This window comes from Perca flavescens, chromosome 2 (assembly GCF_004354835.1).
Source record: "Perca flavescens isolate YP-PL-M2 chromosome 2, PFLA_1.0, whole genome shotgun sequence".
NCBI classification, from domain to species: domain Eukaryota; kingdom Metazoa; phylum Chordata; class Actinopteri; order Perciformes; family Percidae; genus Perca; species Perca flavescens.
This window is the reverse complement of record NC_041332.1, coordinates 14550759-14569135: the sequence shown is the minus strand read 5'-3', so window position 1 is coordinate 14569135 and position 18377 is coordinate 14550759. Positions and strand designations below refer to the sequence as shown.

Below are 18377 nucleotides of genomic sequence, written 5' to 3'. Positions count from 1 at the left end.
TTTCAGGCTGTTGAGATTGCAATATTTATCTTCTTGTGCTGTAGTGCCCACACCTTATATAAGCACTAATAAATACAAATACATGCAGATATGATAAAACATAATTTAATTGCTACAGTATGACAATACAGTGGCAGTTAAAGCCCCAAAAGAGTGACTCAGAAAACAAAATGGAAAAACAAAAAAGTAATTTCCAGTATTATCATACTCACACCGACAACATCCAAAGTTTACCTACTGCACAACATACATACATACTGATCAAATTATTTAAAAAAAAATAATTAAAATCATTAAAAAAACAAAAACACTGCAGTACATACAGTTTTTTGCACCAGAAATAGTAAAATCTATTTGTTCACAGTTGATATGAAAGTGCTTTTATGAGAGATGACTAAAATCCGTGGAAACCGATTAACATCAGCTTCAAGATTTTTCCGGTTATACTGTCCGTCTGTAACACTGAACTTTCTAAAGTTCCAGTTCAGGGATTTTAATCTATAAACAGCACTGTATAAAGCAGACAGCTTTGTTTCACCTGATATTTCCACTTGGTTTGTTTTGACTCTCTACTAATGCTCCAAAATTAAAATGCACAATACATGGTAGAATTTGGTCATATATACAGTTGTCCTTCCCTGTTATTGGTCCAGTTATATCCACGCTGGTTTAAGATTTCTCCAAACCTCAGTGCTCAGAGAATTGAGGAGGCTTGTCGACTGGAGGTTGGGATCTCAACAACTGGAATCCTAAAGGAAAAAAAATAAATAAAAAAAAACACACGGGAGGAAAGAGGAGGCCAGGTTAGGAGATTGTTTTAGCTTTAGACAAAAACAGTTGTTGCGAATCACCAGAGCAGCACAGACTGACCCGACTTGTGAGTCTTCGAGCGGGGGTTCGTTTTTTCTCGTGGATAGACTGGAGGCGAGTGATCAGAAACTTCTTATCCTCCCCCTCCTGAGCAGATTCGTCAATAAGCAAAAAATATCAGGAAAACACTCTTTTAACTTAAAAAACAAACATTTCAGTTTGTTTTATAGTTATCTTCATAATTACACAGAGCTGTATATACAGTATTTAGGTGATGTCTTACATTTTCAATCTGCTCCTGAAGTAAGCTAATGATCTTCCTTTGACCGTCCACCACCTGACTGTGGAAGTAGATGACAATCCTGATGGAGAAACGACAGAGGGCATCAGATAAGTACAACCAGCACGTGACTAGACAACACTGATCTCATTAATAATGCAGTATGATAGTGTACTGCTGCTTGCCTAATGACAGATAACAGCACACGCTGACTCTCTGATCTGACCTTAATGCTGGACCAACCTGCTGCAGCTTCCAGTAGCTGAGAGCTAATACCGCTGCTAGCTGCAGGTCTGCTTTCACAACAGCTGGTTGTAACTCGTGCAGGTCAATATTAGATTCCAATCGTGTGTGTGTGTGTGTGTGTGTGTGTGTGTGTGTGTGTGTGTGTGTGTGTGTGTGTGTGTGTGTGTGTGTGTGTGTGTACACTCACAAGAAGATGCCTGCTCCCACAAACAGGAAGAAAGGGTTTTCCACCAGGTAGGAGTGAGCCCTGGCCAGCACGGACAGGTTGGGATTATCTTTTTCCAGTTCTTCCACCCACCGTTTCCCCGCCTGGAACATTGTTTTGAGCTCTCGGAACGGACCGCACGATGAGGAGGGCGTGATGCTGAGGACAGAAGACAAATGTTGAGACTGACATCGATATGTGTCACACGGGACTCCTTTTTTATTTGACCTTTTTCTCTGAGGTGAACATGGGTGGCAAGTGTCCCGATAAATCTAATAACAGGACAGCTCAGAGATAGCTCTCTTAAATAGTTTAACCCATGATCTAAATCAATGTACAAAGTATATTTAACTACAGGTATCTATAGCAACAGTACCTCTGCTTGACATTATATTACCAGTTAACGCTTGTCAAACTGATTTCATGTAAGGTAACTTGTTTTTTTAAACATCAACAAAAAGATTTTTCATTTTTTTAACAGCACCAACTTGTTTTGTGTGCATACCTCCACATGGTGATTGTGACACAAACAGAGGCACCGAGGAAGGAGGGGAAGCAGAGGAGAGTGATGAAGACGGTGGTCATCTGGCTGACTCTGTATGGCTTCCTGGGGGCCTGACAGTTCATCATTACGCTGCTCTGTTAGGAGAGAAAACATAGGCCGGGGTCAAAGGTCACCACCTCCAACATCACAAATCTCACGAAACTAGGGGTCCACTGAGTTTAAGATTTTCTTGTCAAACTACTGGTGTCAAGGTCTCAGATTAACTTTCATGCTCAAGATAGAAAGTCAAAATAAGCACACATTTAGCAGAGATGACATCAGAGCTTTAACAACTGTCACATTAAAAGATATGACACTATTTGACTAGGAAACACCTATTACACAGTGTATACCACACATACTGTATGGCTACAGAACAGATCCAGGGTCAAAAAGGGACAAAAGAATTGAAGCCGTCAAATAGGCTGGGAGTTTCTGAAGGCACACACACACAACTACAGAGGATAAATTCAACCATAACATGTATATAAAAAACCAAAAAAACAAGTGGAAACTAAAAGATTATTTGTTAAAAGTTAACTGTCCAAACATTTTATTATTTCAGTTTAAGCTTTAATTTTAAGCATTTTAACTTAAATGTTTCCATGCAAGTACCTTTTTAATGTAGAAGAGCAGCAAGAGCTTGAGAATCTGCACTGCAGGCAGGAGAGGGGTGAAGAGAACACCCAACCTGAGAAGAAAAAACAAACACAAAGTTTATTGCCATTACCCAGAAACTATTTGACTTTACTGAACATAACTGTGTGTACATCTTAACAGCGAGTTTAGTACCAGGCCAACGTCTGTCCATAGATAAGTTCAAGGACGTTCCTGGCGATATCAAACACTGGTTTCCTCCTCCTCTTCAGCGCCTTCTCAGAAAACAACCTGTAGAGAACAGCAGAAGAAGGGGGGACAAGGGACTACAGATGTTAGCTTTTTTGCTAACTCTGGCACATTTACATTTTGAGTGTAAACTAAAAATGTCAATTGATGTGCATTGTCCCTTTTAAATAAACTAATAAATAAATAAATAAAGTCAGTTTATAGCCTCACGTTTAGAAACTCAATGTAAGCTCTGCTATAAAAAAGCAAATATGACTTTTATCTGGTGGTACATTTTCCTATTACTTTAAACAACTAAAGAGAAAGAAATACATAACACTTTTTTTTTTTTTTTTTTTTTTTTAATGAATGACCAACCTCCAAAGAAATTCTCCGAACAAGGTGTCCAGCAGAGTGAAGATGAAGTCCATAAGTAGGAAACGATAAAGCTCCTGGCCAACAAAACTCTCCCAGCACTTGAGAGAGTAGTTTTGAGAAAAAAGAACAGTCAGCCATTAAACAAATAGCACTGAGCAACATAAACTTAATGATCAAGATTATTAATATTCCTCAACACAGCTGAGACATTAAAAAGGTGTCTGCTCTGGTAGTATGAAGGTGAAAATGATGTCTCATCATTTATGTTACCTTCAGTCCAATAATTTCAGGGTCAGCAGCCACCCGACCGAGCCAGTGGTAGCACAGGAGTCCAAGAACGCTTACTTTCAGCATCAAGTTTCTAAAAACGCAGACAGCAAAAACCATCAGTTCTGCACTCTCTTAAACTCTGACATCTGTGAACTCGCAACGTGCTGTTCATCTGCTCACTACTACCTGCAGATGGAGACATATGTGCGTACGGAAGGTGACTCATAGTCCTCCATCCAGGCTGCAAGGTTGAATAGGCCTGGCAGCAGCAGGTTGATGAAGGACACCACCACGGGGAGAGCCAGCAGGCTGGCCTCAGTCAACAAGGGGTTCTTGTCGGCACTAAGATAATTTTGCTGGAGGTTCTGTTGGGGAGAGAGAACAAGGAGCTAGACGGGGTGGCAGTAGCTCAGTCAGTAGGTAGGGAGTTGGGTTAGGAACCAGAGAGTTGCTGGTTCAAGTCCCCATATGGACCAAAGTATGGTGGTCGACTGGTAGCTGGAGAGGTGCCAGTTCACCTCCTAGGCACTGTCAAGATGCTCTTGAGCAAGGCACCAAACACACAACTGCTTTCCAAGGGCAGCCCCCTCACTCTGACATCTCTCCATTAGTGCATGTAATTTGGGCCCCTCTCTATATATATATATAATTTATACTTAATTAGCAATTAATTAGCTAATTAAGTATAAATTATTATTATGACGATGTGCTCTATAATGTTACTGCTGGTTGTAATGTCATCTTCCAGCTGTCAGAAATGACTTCTTAACTGTATATATTTTTAACAGATTTGTGTTACTCTACTCCTTTTAGCAATTAGCAGCACTGCTGTGAGCCAGCACGTGTCTTTATTTGATACCACCATAAGAGCCACCAGAAACTCTACAGGGTAGAAACAGCAAGAGCCGTTTAGATGGTAGTGTTTTGTATAAAACAACCATGCATTGATATATACTAGTGCAGTGCCCATTGAAAATGTGCCTGTTTGGAACGGCCGATTACTTGGCCTGTGGTATTGCTGCTTGTACAATTCCACAAAACCAAATTGTACATCAAAATTATTACAGAATATGCAACTCCACTGTAAAGCCTACTACTGACTTACAGTGTAGGCTACGTCTACATCAGAGGAAGACATTGTACTACTATATTTACCTGACAGAGAACGGGGCAGATTCAGAATGTAATCACAAAATATCACAATGTGAAGTAATCAGACATTAGCCTCATGGATTCATGGCAGTGTGCTACCCACCCGGCCCGTTATGAGAGCTAATCAGCACATATCTGTGTTAATCAACCACCTGTGTGGACTGTGTGTGTGTGTGTGTGTGTGTGTGTGTGTGTGTGTGTGTGTGTGTGTGTGTGTGTGTGTGTGTGTGTGTGCGCGCACGCAGAGAGAGAGAGAGAGAGAGAGAGAGAGAGAGAGAGAGGATGTTGTCTCGTGTTGTATGATCGTTAACAAATTTAACACTTCAGCAGAGGTGCTAATTTCCATACAGGTTTAGTGGCTTGACGTTTAACGGTGAAGTATGGATTTGATTTGCGGGGGTATTTTGGCGACGGTAAGGTTATTAGTGTTGTAAGTTGGCAGTAGACTTAATTAACCCTACCCAGGGTGAGTCTGATGAAAACTCTGAGATTTTCTCACATTGCACAGCGCCATGAAGGAATAATCTCTGAGATTACGTTATGTTTTGCCAGCTCACAGCAATTTAATGCAAAAGCAAGAAAAGAGTGCGTCCGTCCGTCCCCCCCCCCCAGTAGCATTGATTTGCTTGGACCTGTCTGACAGAAAGTATGGCGGCCAGCAGCGACATACTGTATGTATGAATGGCTGCTTTACGAAACATAAAAACCAAAGACTGCGTAACAAAGGGCAACAACATACAGCCTGAGGTATTTACCAAAATACATTTGGATCCTTAGGAGATGTTGACTTTGGACCCTGAAACCACCCCTCCTCACCTTGTGCATGTAACCAGAGAAGTAGTATATAGCAAGCACACAGGCTGTGGTGCTCGCTATGCAGATAGTCCATGCCAGGCCATGAACAATCAGTCTCCACAGTTTCTGGCACGTTGTGTTCTTGACTTGCTTTTGATTCACCTCTGCTAGCAGCTCCTGGTGAGGGAGAGGCAGGACAGAGAGAAAGCGAGAGAGAGAGAAAGAGAGAGAGGGACAGAGGAGGAATATTATGAGAACACAGAGGGCTAAAGAAGGGAAAGAATGTATCAGATCATGGCATTCCTGTCTAGCAATTACTTGAGAGTGGATAGGAGACGTGGATGTGTGTTTGTGTGTGTGTGTGTGTGTGTGTGTGTGTGTGTGTGTGTGTGTGTGTGTGTGTGTGTGTGTGTGTGTGTGTGTGTGTGTACCTTGAGCTGGGTGCTGATATTCTCAGACATGAGTTTGACAGAACTTTTCTTGATGACCTTAAAGTCCCAGGAGCAGAGGACCTTCATGGCCAAAATACTGTGAGATTTATCGATTCGGAAGCTCTGACCAAACGACTTTGACATGCTGTTGGGAAATTGAACATTAACATGATTCATGGAATATTATTACATTTCAAACCAGTTATGTCAGTCCTGTTTGTGTTTAAATGTGCATTTCTCTCTTCTTTAAAAACAAAACAAAAAAACACCATACCTGTAAACAAGAATGATACATGTGATGAAGAAAGCCACTCCTATGGTAAAAAAGTATGCCAGCGGCATGTTATAAGAGAGGTGCTTCGACACACAGTCCAGCCTGGTTCCATTGGACAAAGAGACATTGTGCACTCCACCATCATCCCTGCAGCTCTTACGCAGTGTGTAGTTACAGTAGTATCCATAGTACATCACTGTGTCTGAGAAATAGCCCTGAGACAAAAGGAGATAGAGAAATAGTGATTTATGCAAAAACTTATTTGCTTCATAAGTAACTTCTTTGTTTGGGTCAAAACCTACAAAGGGAATATGATTATTTACTTGGATTGCATACTTTTAAACTTAAAAATGCCCCCTTAGACATGTTTAAAGCAACATTATGTAACTATTTTAGCTTACAATAACAGCTTAAAAATCATTTTTAATACTACACTAACAAATGCGCCCCCCAAACGCCTCTTCTCGCACTATGTAACTTTGATGAGCGTGGGTACGATCTCCTGGGAAAAGTGCTGTAATGCTTTATGCAACTAACAGTAATTTGGTGAAACTGGATCATATTTTATGGAGAAAATGTTTTCTGGTTTTGGACCGCTGGGAGAAGGAGTTCAGCAGCCTCTACAGACATCAGGGAAGAGAAGAAGAGATCGAAGAGAAGCTAAGAAGAGAAAAGGAGAGAGTGGCTGTGATAGCAAAGTTGTCGACTCACTACATTTTGATCATAAGTAATGTAATCATAACAAATGCAAGTGTACAGCTGTGCATATTTACAACAGTGGCGTAGAGTTGAATTGCAATGTGAAACTGTAGGGCAGCCAAATTGCAATATAATCCAATGTTAAACCATGTTGCTTTACTAGTTCTACTCCTACCTCATTAAAACATAAATACCGGTATGCAAATATTTATTTCAAAAGTTTAACTGTTGGACACAAGATGTCTCCTACTTCACAGAAGAGTTCATTCTCAGTGTTTGTGACCTGGAGGTTTCAAGTTAAGTTTCAAGTTAAGTTTCAAGTTAAGTTTCAAGTTAAGTTTCAAGTTAAGTTTCAAGTTAAGTTTCAAGTTAAGTTTCAAGTTAAGTTTCAAGTTAAGTTTCAAGTTAAGTTTCAAAAGTTTCAAGTTGTAACAAGCACAGAGCTTACCGCTCCAGTGAGGAGCTCCAGTCCAGAGAAGGAGCTTCGCCCCACAGGCAGCACTGGAGGGTGCACTGCCTGAGGCAGCACCATGAACGCACCCGTCACCAGGAACAGGAAGACGTTAAAGAAGAGTAGGGTCTTAAGGAACAGGAAGTATGAGAGGACACCAGTGCCGAAACGACCGCTCACTGTCTTGAGCGCCACTTGCCACAGGTGGAGGAAGTGCAGGAAGTTCAGCCAGCTGTACCAACAATGTCTTGCACCCTGGGAGGTGAAAGTGTGGGACAACAGGGGGAGAGAAAATCATTGTAATCTCTAAATCAACAAATCACTTATTTACATATTGTATTTTGTATTATTATTTAAGAAAAAAAGAAATACTGACACAGAAACGTATCCATGCTCTACTGGAAATGACTCACAATGTAGCAGTACAATTTCAGGCAAAGTGTACACATGCGCATGGGTTTGTCATTTAGAGTCTGAAGTCTGTGACACACACCATCAAAGCCATAAATGCTTGGGCAACAGAGTGATTACACTGCCTTGATAACCCCTACAGGAAATACTGACAATCATTTACAGCCCCAGAGAGAAAAAAATGTCTTGTGCTATCTTTTTAAGAGTTTGTTATATTACTTTACTTTTTTCTTTTTCATTAAAGCTATGGTGTGTAGTTTCTGCTGCCCACTTCTAAATAATGACAACAAAACTGTCAGCGCGCCCACATGATACAAGCCTTCCATGACCGCGCACTGATGAAAGATCTAGTAGCGTGTGAGACCCTGTCAGCGGTCAGTCAGGTAGTGTGAATAGTACAGCAAAACTGCAGACTTTGCAAGTCTATTAGTGAGAACTTATCTTATACCAACGTGGACGAGAAGTCTTTAAAGTGCTTTGAAAAATGGAAATATAAACGAAAGAGTGACATGACACTGTCATGAACGTGTCATAAACATTATAAACAAGTCATACATGTTTATGACATAACGCTTCTGTCATTAAGTGTCATTCGGTTTTTTTGTCATGACAAGTTAGGGTTAGGGTTCATGTGTTCATGACAGTGTCAAGTCACTCTTATGTAGATACCTTCAAGTAAAGTGTTAGCATATAAACATCTAAAATTCAGTGACACCTGGGCAAACTCCATCTGCTGTGATGAAGATCGTATGATACAATCAAAAAGCTACAGATGACCTACTAAATGGACCTTGAGGGGAGAATGATTTACAAAGGAGCAACTGGAAATAAAAACGGGTACAGTATTTAGATACGCTGTCAGAGGTAAAAGAAAAATACAGGAAGTGGTGGTGTAAGTGACTTACAATGATGATGTAATATTTGAGTTGACTGCAACATGGGATCTGTCTGCCAGAAAGTGTGTTTTTTTCCTTTTCTAAAGCTGAACTCCTGAAGACAGAGAGACACAGAGAGAAAGTCAGACTGATACATAAAAAAAAAAAAAAGACAATAATCTAGATAGGAATAATAAGAACCAGCACCACATCTACCGGAGTTCACTCTTCTCAGCCACACTGAGAGGCATCCCTCTGAGCATCCTGACTCTGTCACTCACGGACAGGTTCTGTAGGTTGTTCACCAAACGATCCCTCTTACTCACTGTAACACACACAGGGGCAGCATTGTTTACATTATAAACTTGTCAAGCGCAGATGAGTTTTTAATTCTAGTGTCTTATCAGTGCAAGTCATTCTTCTCACCCTCTGCGTCGGTACTGTCGACCTCGAAGCCATAGCCTCGTATGCTCGGTCTGGCAGAGCGAGAGAAGTCCCGGATGGCGGGTCTGCTCTGCCTGCGTCTCCGAAGCTGCATGGTCTTGTTGTAGTACTGAGAGATGATGGCTCCCCTGCTGCGACCTGACAGAGAAAGAGGATCAGACTGTTCAGAGATGGGGATGAGCAGCATTTACTACCTCAAAGGTGATCCGTCAACACTGAATTCCACAACTTTTTGTTACATCAAGACAGTGGCTTCAGGATTGGTCATCTCTATCTCTATTTACATAGTTCCATAGTTGAAAGCTCAGTTGAAAAAATGGCTATGGGCAAACCAAAGTTGCACACATTAGTGGGTATGTTGTACTTTTTTCTGAATTTTTTTTATTTTGTAATGTGTGTATAGATATTTGAAGTTGAATGAATTTCTAAGTCTTATGTGAATACTGTATATAGGGCTTTTGTTAATTTATTGATAAACAATGTACTTACTGTAGATGTAAATTTTGTTATGCAATACCTGTGTGATCTTAGCCCGTGGGACTACGGAGGGAAATTAGCCCTTGGCTACAATCCGGCATGTTTACATGCATGTATTCCATGTTTGTTCATTAACATGCATTGTCCCAATCAAATAAATAAATACAAATAAAAAATAAAGTTTTGAATGAAATAACCATCTTATACAATAAAGGTCCCAGGCTGCACTCAGGAATGTTGCGTTTCATGGACAGTGTTTTAACCCCTAAGCAACAGTGTTGTCCCAAGCCCAAATTAATTGTTCTTTGGCACAAGGCTTGACATTTCACCAAACTTCAGGAACATAGAGTACATGTTTGAAATACCCATAAAAAAAACAACAGGGATAATATAATCCACTGTATCGTGTATAAGAATCAATGGAAGATGCCCAACAGCACAATTGATTTTAAAAGACAGTATAACATGTACATTTGAATGATTATATGGCTGTTGGCAAATAGGAAGTACTGAAAGATAAACTGTTATCTCCCACTGCAATGTTTAAACCAGCAAATTTATCATGTGGAAGTGGCACAGCTACGGAAATTAGACAACAGCTATCGAGTCATCTTCAACAAGCTGAGGCACCTGACCTGCCACAGTTGCTGACAGGAAGATGACTGCTTCCCCATGAAAGTCTGCTCAACAGAAACAGTCTGTTTTTATCTTTTATGCTGTAGCATTGTGCAGCATTAAATGTTCAGGTTCCATACTAACCAACCCATGCTTTGTTGGTTTAGTATTGTACTGTAAGGCACTTTCAACAAGAGCAAATATCCATGTACATACAGTGTTTCCTGTATGACGCCCAAATGTAAATTTTTCAGGAACTATGATGAGCCTCCTTGTTCTCAGCAACTTAACATTCTTTACTGGGCTTCGAATTGGTTACAACAAACCAAGGGTGGTACAAGTTGTCTCAACCCTCAGAGGAGCTTGAGGTCTTTTAGTGATGTTAAAATATTACAGTTAAAAAACAGCACCTCTTCTGTAGCCTATCACATTAGGCTGTGTCACCGAGTCAAGCGGTTAGCTGAAAGAAATATGTTACCCAAAGATTATTAGTATTTTGTGTTTGTCTAACAGCAACTTTTTATCCTTTTGGACTGTAATGCCATAAACAGTTTGTACTCCCATTTTCTCAGTGGGACTACATTTCTAAATGATTTAAAAACAAAACATGCAAACAAATCCCTTACACATATTATAAAAAACAACAACACCGCTGCATAATCATTTCTGCACCCCTCTGAATTATTTATTGGCTGCTCAATTATAGTTCTCATCGGTGCTACCTAGCCAAAGAGCGGCCACTGAATGACCTCCATGAGAGAGTGACTGCCACAATAGCCAGTGAATCCCATCTAGATGATCGAGATGGCAAAACAGCAGCACACAGCAGCAGTCCACAGATCTCCCACAAATCTCCCTCTATACTGTCTGCAGTGTCTCCTCTGCATCATTATTTTCACTGGCCTTCTGCAGGACTCACCGATTGTGCGACTGGGCATGGAGGACAGGACCTTCATGGTTGCCGAGGACCAACGTTCACCTATGAGAGGGTCTGCCTGTCCTTCATTATCCTGCCATTCCACGTCCCTTCGCATCGGCCTCCTTTCCCTAAAGTCATGTCCAGGGCTGGACAGGAAGGCAACATTGTCTGTGGAATTCGAAGAAAGAATACATATGAAAAATATTGCTACTGCTGGGAAAGACAGACAAAATTAATTATTTTTGTAGCTTTCAAGACCAGAAAATGACATTTAAGCCGTATTACAATATCAATATAACCAAAACCAAGACATCTAGATTTTATATTACGATATCATTGTTATAGTCACATAATACCTAGCTCTTGTACAAATTCAGGCCTACACATGCAGACATGCATCTTTTCGCTCTCAAACACAAGAGTACCTCGATCCTCCTCGTCCAGTTGTCTCTGCAGCTGCTGCAGCTCGAAGGCGTCGGACAGTCCTTCATTCTGACTCTGCTCTGCTATCAGCTGGCTGAATGAGTCATGAACCCCTTCCTCATCTACTGGGCTCCTGACAGAGAGACACATGAACATAAGTACAGATACAAAGACAGAAAAGAGGGCGATACAGGCTCAGAAATACAGGTTAGATTCAAAGGCACACTTTGATACAGATCCAGAGTGCTCTGAATACTGTAGGCCACTGACCGCACTACAGATAAAACACAATAACCATCTGACTCAGTCATCAGTATTCTCATGGGGGGGGGGACTGAGGAAGAGTCTGTGAAGTCATTTTCATTCATTGGTGGGCAGTACAGCCCAGCTTGCTTTCTGTGTGATCCTCTTCCTGCGCTATCTAGAAGTACTGTCAAAGCCAACTGGACTGATTGTCCAGCAAAGCAAGAGGGAAAAAAACTGAAGAAAATACAGCAAGTCCAGTTCCCATTGACTTAGTACTTTTACACAGATAGCACAAGAAGAGGGCCAGACAGAAGCCAATCAGGCCTGTACTGTTTTCCAGTGCAAACATTTACTTTCACAGACAGACAGACACAGACAGACACATACACACACACAGACACACACACAACAGACACAAACACACACACGGACACAGACACACACACAACAGACACAGACACACACAAAACCCAAATGAAAGCCCTGGGACACTGCATTTGATCTGCCTTCGAAATTGAGAGTTCAACAAGACATAAAAAAGCAAAGCTATTCCTGTCATCTCGGTTCCTTATTTTCCTACCACCCTCACGGCCTTCATGTTAAATAGCGCTAGGTAAGCTGACAGCTTGAAACAGCAAACCAAACACAGAAAACAGAAAACAAAAAAGAAAACAGAAGGAATGTTAAGAGATAGGGAGGACTACTTGAACACTCACTCCAGTCCAGCTTCTATGAGAGGGTGGTTCAGGTCAAAGTTAACATTCTGAGCCATTCTTCTTCTCCTTTGGCAGTCTCGATCTGTCCGGTTGTCGCTCTCTTTGTCGACCAACTGCAGAGGGATCACACCCTTGCCTGCTCAGACCTGCACTCCACTCCCACCATGGTGTTTATTCGTCTACCTGAAAGAGAAGGGGAGGCGGGTCGATGGGAAGTGAGTGAATTATTGGTCTTGTCATGTTACAGCTTGTCCTGCGCACATTTTTAACTGCACAGTAAGTTCAAAAAAAAACCTTGAGTGTGTGCATGACAACTGAACTATGTCACTTCCAGGCCACATGAAAAAAACACTTCAAAAATTGCTCTGTTTAAATTATTATGCATCTATTTTTGCGTGCTGTCAACATTCAGCGGCATTTACGGTCAGTGTGAAGTAACAATGAATCATGGAGTTGAGAGATTAGGTAATTTTGTCCAGACTCCTGAGAGCTCCATTGTGGCACTGCTTGTGACACGGACTGTGGTCAGTCAGATGCCACAGTGTCACCAGTGTAATGAATATTCATGGCTGGAGACAAAATGATGCATTGTCAGTGTTCACAGTCAGAGTACGTCATATGGGAGGTTTGGAGGAAGCAGGCTGGTTCCTCTGTGTTTGTGTACATTTAAAAGGCCCTCACTTCAGTACAAAAATCTGTCCTCAGTTATGTACAACTGCATATAAACATTCATCAAAGACCCAGAGAGGCCATGTCCTGTTTGTACTGTGGTGGCTCTCTTTAATATCTTTGGATTTAAAAGGCCATTGTCTGCAATGATGCAAATCAATGAGAAAAATGCTGTGCGGAACAGCAGCTTTGTTTGAAAGAAGGAGCTTAGTCACGTTTATTTCAGTTACTGGATGTCTATGGGACTGGGTAGCAACTTTCTGGGCCAACTACTAATTTCAGTTCAAAGGTGAATGTAACAACTATTTTAAGTTACATGAAACGTTACACCCACTTCCTGTTTACATGGACTCACAGGAGAAGCAGTAGTTCATAATATTGATGTGCCTCCTGAGAAAAGATCCCTTAGGTTTTGCTGAGGTTTTAATACTCTGTAGTACAGTGGAGTATTTCCCCTGCATAACTATAAAGAGAGCTGCTACTTGATCCCACAGACATCGAGTAATTAAGATACACTAGGCTAAGCTCACCATTTAAGAAAACCTCAAACTGCACACAAACATGAGAGGCATTCAAGAGTTTGTCTCATTCAGGTTAAGTCAGAACAAAAGCAAAAATTACCCTTAAACTCAAATATTGCCTAACCACAAGGTCTGTTCCCAGTGAGTCTCCTACACTAATAGCTTACACTTTGCACTTATACTCGCTGCAAAGACTTTAAGATTAACGATCTACAACATACAATGTTTGCATATTTCAATCATTACACACGCACAAAAGTATGAGTATGAGAACCGGACTTTTGCTCTGGGTGGAGGTCTTTCTGGTTCTGGCTCTAGGAAATATGATATCAGCTGCATGTATCAAACAGGGTGCATCTCTCTCTCTCTCTCTCTCTCTCTCTCTCTCTCTCTCTCTCTCTCTCTCTCTCTCTCTCTCTCTCTCTCTCTCTCTCTCTCTCTCTCTATATATATATATATATATATATATATATATATATATATATATATATATATATATATATATATATATATATATATATATATATATATATATATATATATATATATATATATACTGTATATATATATATATCTCTCTCTCATATATATATATATATATATATATATATATCTCTCTCTCTCTATATATATACATACACACACATATGGCTTTTTTTCCTTTTCTCTCAAACATACTTTTTTCATTACCTGAAGATTCCAGGATCATGTTACGCTTTTGTAGTTGATCCCTTTTCGTGTAATTTAAATTCTGTCTCACTGGCACAGCACAGAAACAAAACAATGGCGTTATGCATCGCTGTGTTGCTGGTCCTTCTCTAACATTGTGTGTTTATTTAAATCAGAATCAGAAAAGGTTGTATTGCCACAATAAGTGTGTATATGTATATATAAAAGTGTAAATATTAGCATTGTAGTGAATCTCTGTTACTTATTTTAATGTCTGTATATGATTACCATTATTAAAGAAGTGCACTGAGACTGTACAGTCAGCCAGGGCAGGATATTGCGGGGTGGGACAAACACTCAACCCAGCATGATAGGGGCTCAGAGTTCAGCTGGACTATTACCAAATAAAATAATCTGGGAAAACAAAGTAGGGGTTAACACAGAACAAATATGGGTTCAACGTGAGTATAAGTTGATTTCCAAGTTAATTAGAGGACATTGTCCCTTCAAAAAAGGAAATAAGTAGTATGAAACACACAAAAGTGGACCAGTAGCATCTTGACACAAGGATGGAAGCGCATCTCTAAACAAAAAATGAAAACACTAGCTAACATCACATACATTGGTAGACATTTTCCAGTGGGTATAACAGAAAACAAAGGGCAGTTCTAAGCAGATGTGAGGGTGAGGCATTGGAGATAAAGTGAAGGGAAGGGAGTGCACTCTGTCCACTCAGACAGCTTTCAACAACCTCATGGAAATCAGTTCCCAGAGTGCTGGTAAAAACAATCGAGGGGTCAGTCTACTCCACAGTAAGCTACAGTAAACATGGCTGCAGATATACTTGTATTTCAGTGCCCTAATTAAGATTTGCCTCAGGAAAGTGGGCTTACAGAGAGAAAATGGAGATGAGTAAAAGAAGCAGACCTGCAATTAGGGGTTTTAGTACAAACTAAGTAAAAGTTATAAAAACGTTTATGGAGGAATTCGGCAAATATTAAAAAGGGAAACACAAGAGAAGGCAGAGAATAGTAACAGGCTACTAACAGGGGAGATGAAGGCAGACAATGGAAAAAATGTGCACGCAATTACCTTGACTCTGCAGTATCTATAGTTCTCCTGAACTGCTTTATCATTCCAATATGCATCTTGCACACTAGATTTGCCCTATTACTTTGCACTCTACATTTAGGCTATACAATATATTGTGTTAATGTGCCTATATGTATGTTGTCTCTATTGTACAGTATGTGTCTATATGGCCAATAAAACTGATTCTGATTCTTATATAAATATATATTTATTTTTTGGTACCATGATTGTTAAAGTTTTTTAAAGGTTAGGGGAATGTAAAAAATAACGTTAGGGGAACGTTCCATAACGTTGGTTACAACGTTAGGGGAACGTTAGGGGAACGGTTGATGTAACCATTGACATAATATATGGATGTAACCAAAACTAACGTTCCCTAAACGCCAGGAAAACTTTCCATGGCAACCAAAAACTAACCTTCAGGGAACGTTCCCGCAACCAAACGTTCTGGGAACCAAAAATTGTTAGCTGGGTAACAGTCAGACATGCACATACACAATAACACTGTTATTGCACTCTGAGTCCCATAATACTGCATGTCTCTCCGCCTTCATTCATAAAAAAGAAAACAGAATTATAGATAGGTTCAATGTTGGCTACATGACAGACACTGGACACTCATTCCTCAAGTGTCTGAAACAATAAAGCACAAGAAAAAGAGTTCACATCAAACTAGCCTGTTGTTGAATAGACGACAAAAGCTCATTCACCCAAAGTCCACCGAGATTGTGAATCTGTAATTGGTTACTTCTGCAGGCCTTTTTGCTGAACAAGTTCACATCTCAAAACGCCACAGGACAAAGTAGTCTGTTGTTTCTTTAAAAACAATGACTTCTCTAGCTAGTGTTGTTGTCTATTGTCGTTAGTAACGACAACATGCAGACAGCGAGCTTGTCAACCTGTCAATGAGTTTCATAAAGTTGGCAATATTTAACCTACCTCAGAGGTGACAACAAATCCATGGTTTTATAAATCCAGTGTTAGCTAAAACTTGGACAAAGAAAGTTGTTCACTCACCCGTTCAGTAACTTGACGAACTGGGCCGTTGAGTCTGTGTGCTCGCCAGTGTCAGTCAAAGTAGTTTCTCCACGCGCACCAGCACTGCGAGGGGAAACCATTTACTCTGAGGGAAGTTGGGTTTCTACTTTTTTAACACGAAACCGTAAAAACCGAGAGTTAAACTTTCAGTCGCGTATGACATTTTACAGTTATTGGGTTAAAATGTTCTTGCTTTTCAATACATCGATTAACTGAACATATTCACCGGCATAATCTACTCATAACGAGGTAACGTAAATTTGACCCCAGCAGACTCGCCACTCTTGGTTCAGTCCTATTCAGGCTCTCAATCCCTCTACCGGTGTTTGTCTAACATTACTCAAACAATGCCAACCACAGTCAAGCCATAACTTATCAGAGACCGTCAGTTTTAATGAATTGACATATAAATTGTTACATGACCTACACATGGTAAGTCGGCCCTACCTTTTTAGTCTATGGTCTACAATGAAACGTAGCCTAATATAAAAATAAAAAAACTTCCATGGCATAAGACACCTGATGAAAATAAATAAAATAGATGTTGAACAAACAGTTCTAGTTGTAACTTCACAACTACTACTACTACTGTATGGCTACAAAGTGTCCTGGTACTTCCTCTTGACTCACAGGCACATATCTGACCACACATAGGCTATTTCTAAACCACTGTGTAACCTGTGTGAGATTGTTTGCAAAGTGACCTGACCAAATTCATTTGAATTCACTATCAAGTAAAATGCCACAACTAAATGGGTTAACATAAGCAAGCATGTTGACGTGTCAAAGTAGGACAAGCACACTTTGTAAATGATAAAATGAATGATGGCTGAATTCCATTCGGCTGCTTTACTTTCAGGGTCCTGGTATTGTGTATGATGGCACACTGTAACACTGTTTTTGGGTCACTGGAGTAGAGCCATCGTTATTGTAGGCTAATTAGTTACACCAGTGCTGTCCCTGTAAAAAAAAAAAGAAGGTCTATGACCATACACAACTCATCTGTTATTTACATGTTCACATTCATGTTTTACTTACAAAGGGACATTCTTTTTTAAATTTGAAGTAAAATCTGATGTGTCCATACAGTATGTTCTGGGTGATGACAGCTTAAGAAACAATACGTCTTAGCCAAACACAGAAAGTGAACAACCCAGAGCTGAAAGTCTCTGTACAATTGAAACTAAGCATGTTGAAAAAAGCTCTCAAGAAATGACACCCAAGATCATGTTTCTTTGTAAATGGTACTGACTGGAAGCCTCAAACGTCTTTGTGGTGTAGCAAGTGGGTGGAAAGAGCCTTTCTGCTTCATCATCTCATGCATTAGATTTAAACATTTTCAAAATGATGAAACACTACCCAGTGAATCATGTCAAGTCTATGTCAAGGGAAAAAAATATGTCCGCAACGCTGCTTTAAGCTCCCATATTTAATACAAAGGCAACGTTTCGACCCTGCTAGGTCTTCTTGTCCTGCACCTGCCAGAAGGTGGGATCTGCACACAATTACTTTTATAAAAGTCTATGTCAAACACATGATAGTTTACATCGATCCAATGAAAAAGGCAGATGATGATTACATACCTGATTATTTGACTTAGTTTAAAGGGACATTGACTTTTGGCTGTGACATTGCTTTGCACACCTTTAACTGATACTTGATAATAGTTGCAAATACTATCATATATTTAACGGACAGTCATCTGAAAACAGATCAGCCTGAATTATAAATCATTCGATAGTGCTTAAACAGTAGAAAATGAAATCAAACTTACCATCAACCTTCAACATTTTCTCACTTATTTTCAGTCCAGTGTGTATATGTGGGTAGTTCTTATGTTGTAATAAGATTTGTGATTCAGCCACCAATGCAACACCTGTTTCTGCATCCTGTCATGTCATG

At 40.2% G+C, this 18377-nt stretch overlaps 1 protein-coding gene across 4 annotated transcripts; it reads right to left on the bottom strand.

Moving 5' to 3' along the window:
- Positions 1–89: 89 nt before the first annotated feature.
- On the bottom strand, positions 90–18328 carry tmc6b (transmembrane channel-like 6b). 4 transcript variants are annotated; one of them, XM_028596240.1, is made up of 23 exons: positions 18250–18328; positions 16455–17435; positions 14634–14759; positions 12487–12669; positions 11527–11657; positions 11102–11269; positions 9073–9228; positions 8863–8971; positions 8677–8761; positions 7358–7615; positions 6211–6425; positions 5937–6081; positions 5527–5682; positions 3745–3923; positions 3559–3649; positions 3289–3386; positions 2878–2973; positions 2701–2776; positions 2047–2180; positions 1524–1700; positions 1094–1172; positions 871–957; positions 90–749 (listed from the first exon to the last, which is right to left on the bottom strand). In XM_028596240.1, the coding sequence occupies exons 4-23, from the start codon at positions 12540–12542 to the stop codon at positions 735–737; spliced, it is 2511 nt and encodes an 836-aa protein (XP_028452041.1). In that variant the 5' UTR covers positions 12543–12669; positions 14634–14759; positions 16455–17435; positions 18250–18328; the 3' UTR covers positions 90–734. The 4 variants fall into 4 exon arrangements, with proteins under 4 accessions (XP_028452041.1, XP_028452028.1, XP_028452033.1 ...); XM_028596227.1 differs by lacking the exon at positions 14634–14759; XM_028596232.1 differs by lacking the exon at positions 14634–14759 and having other exon boundaries at positions 16455–16538; positions 18250–18319.
- Between the last annotated feature and the right edge of the window lie 49 nt (positions 18329–18377).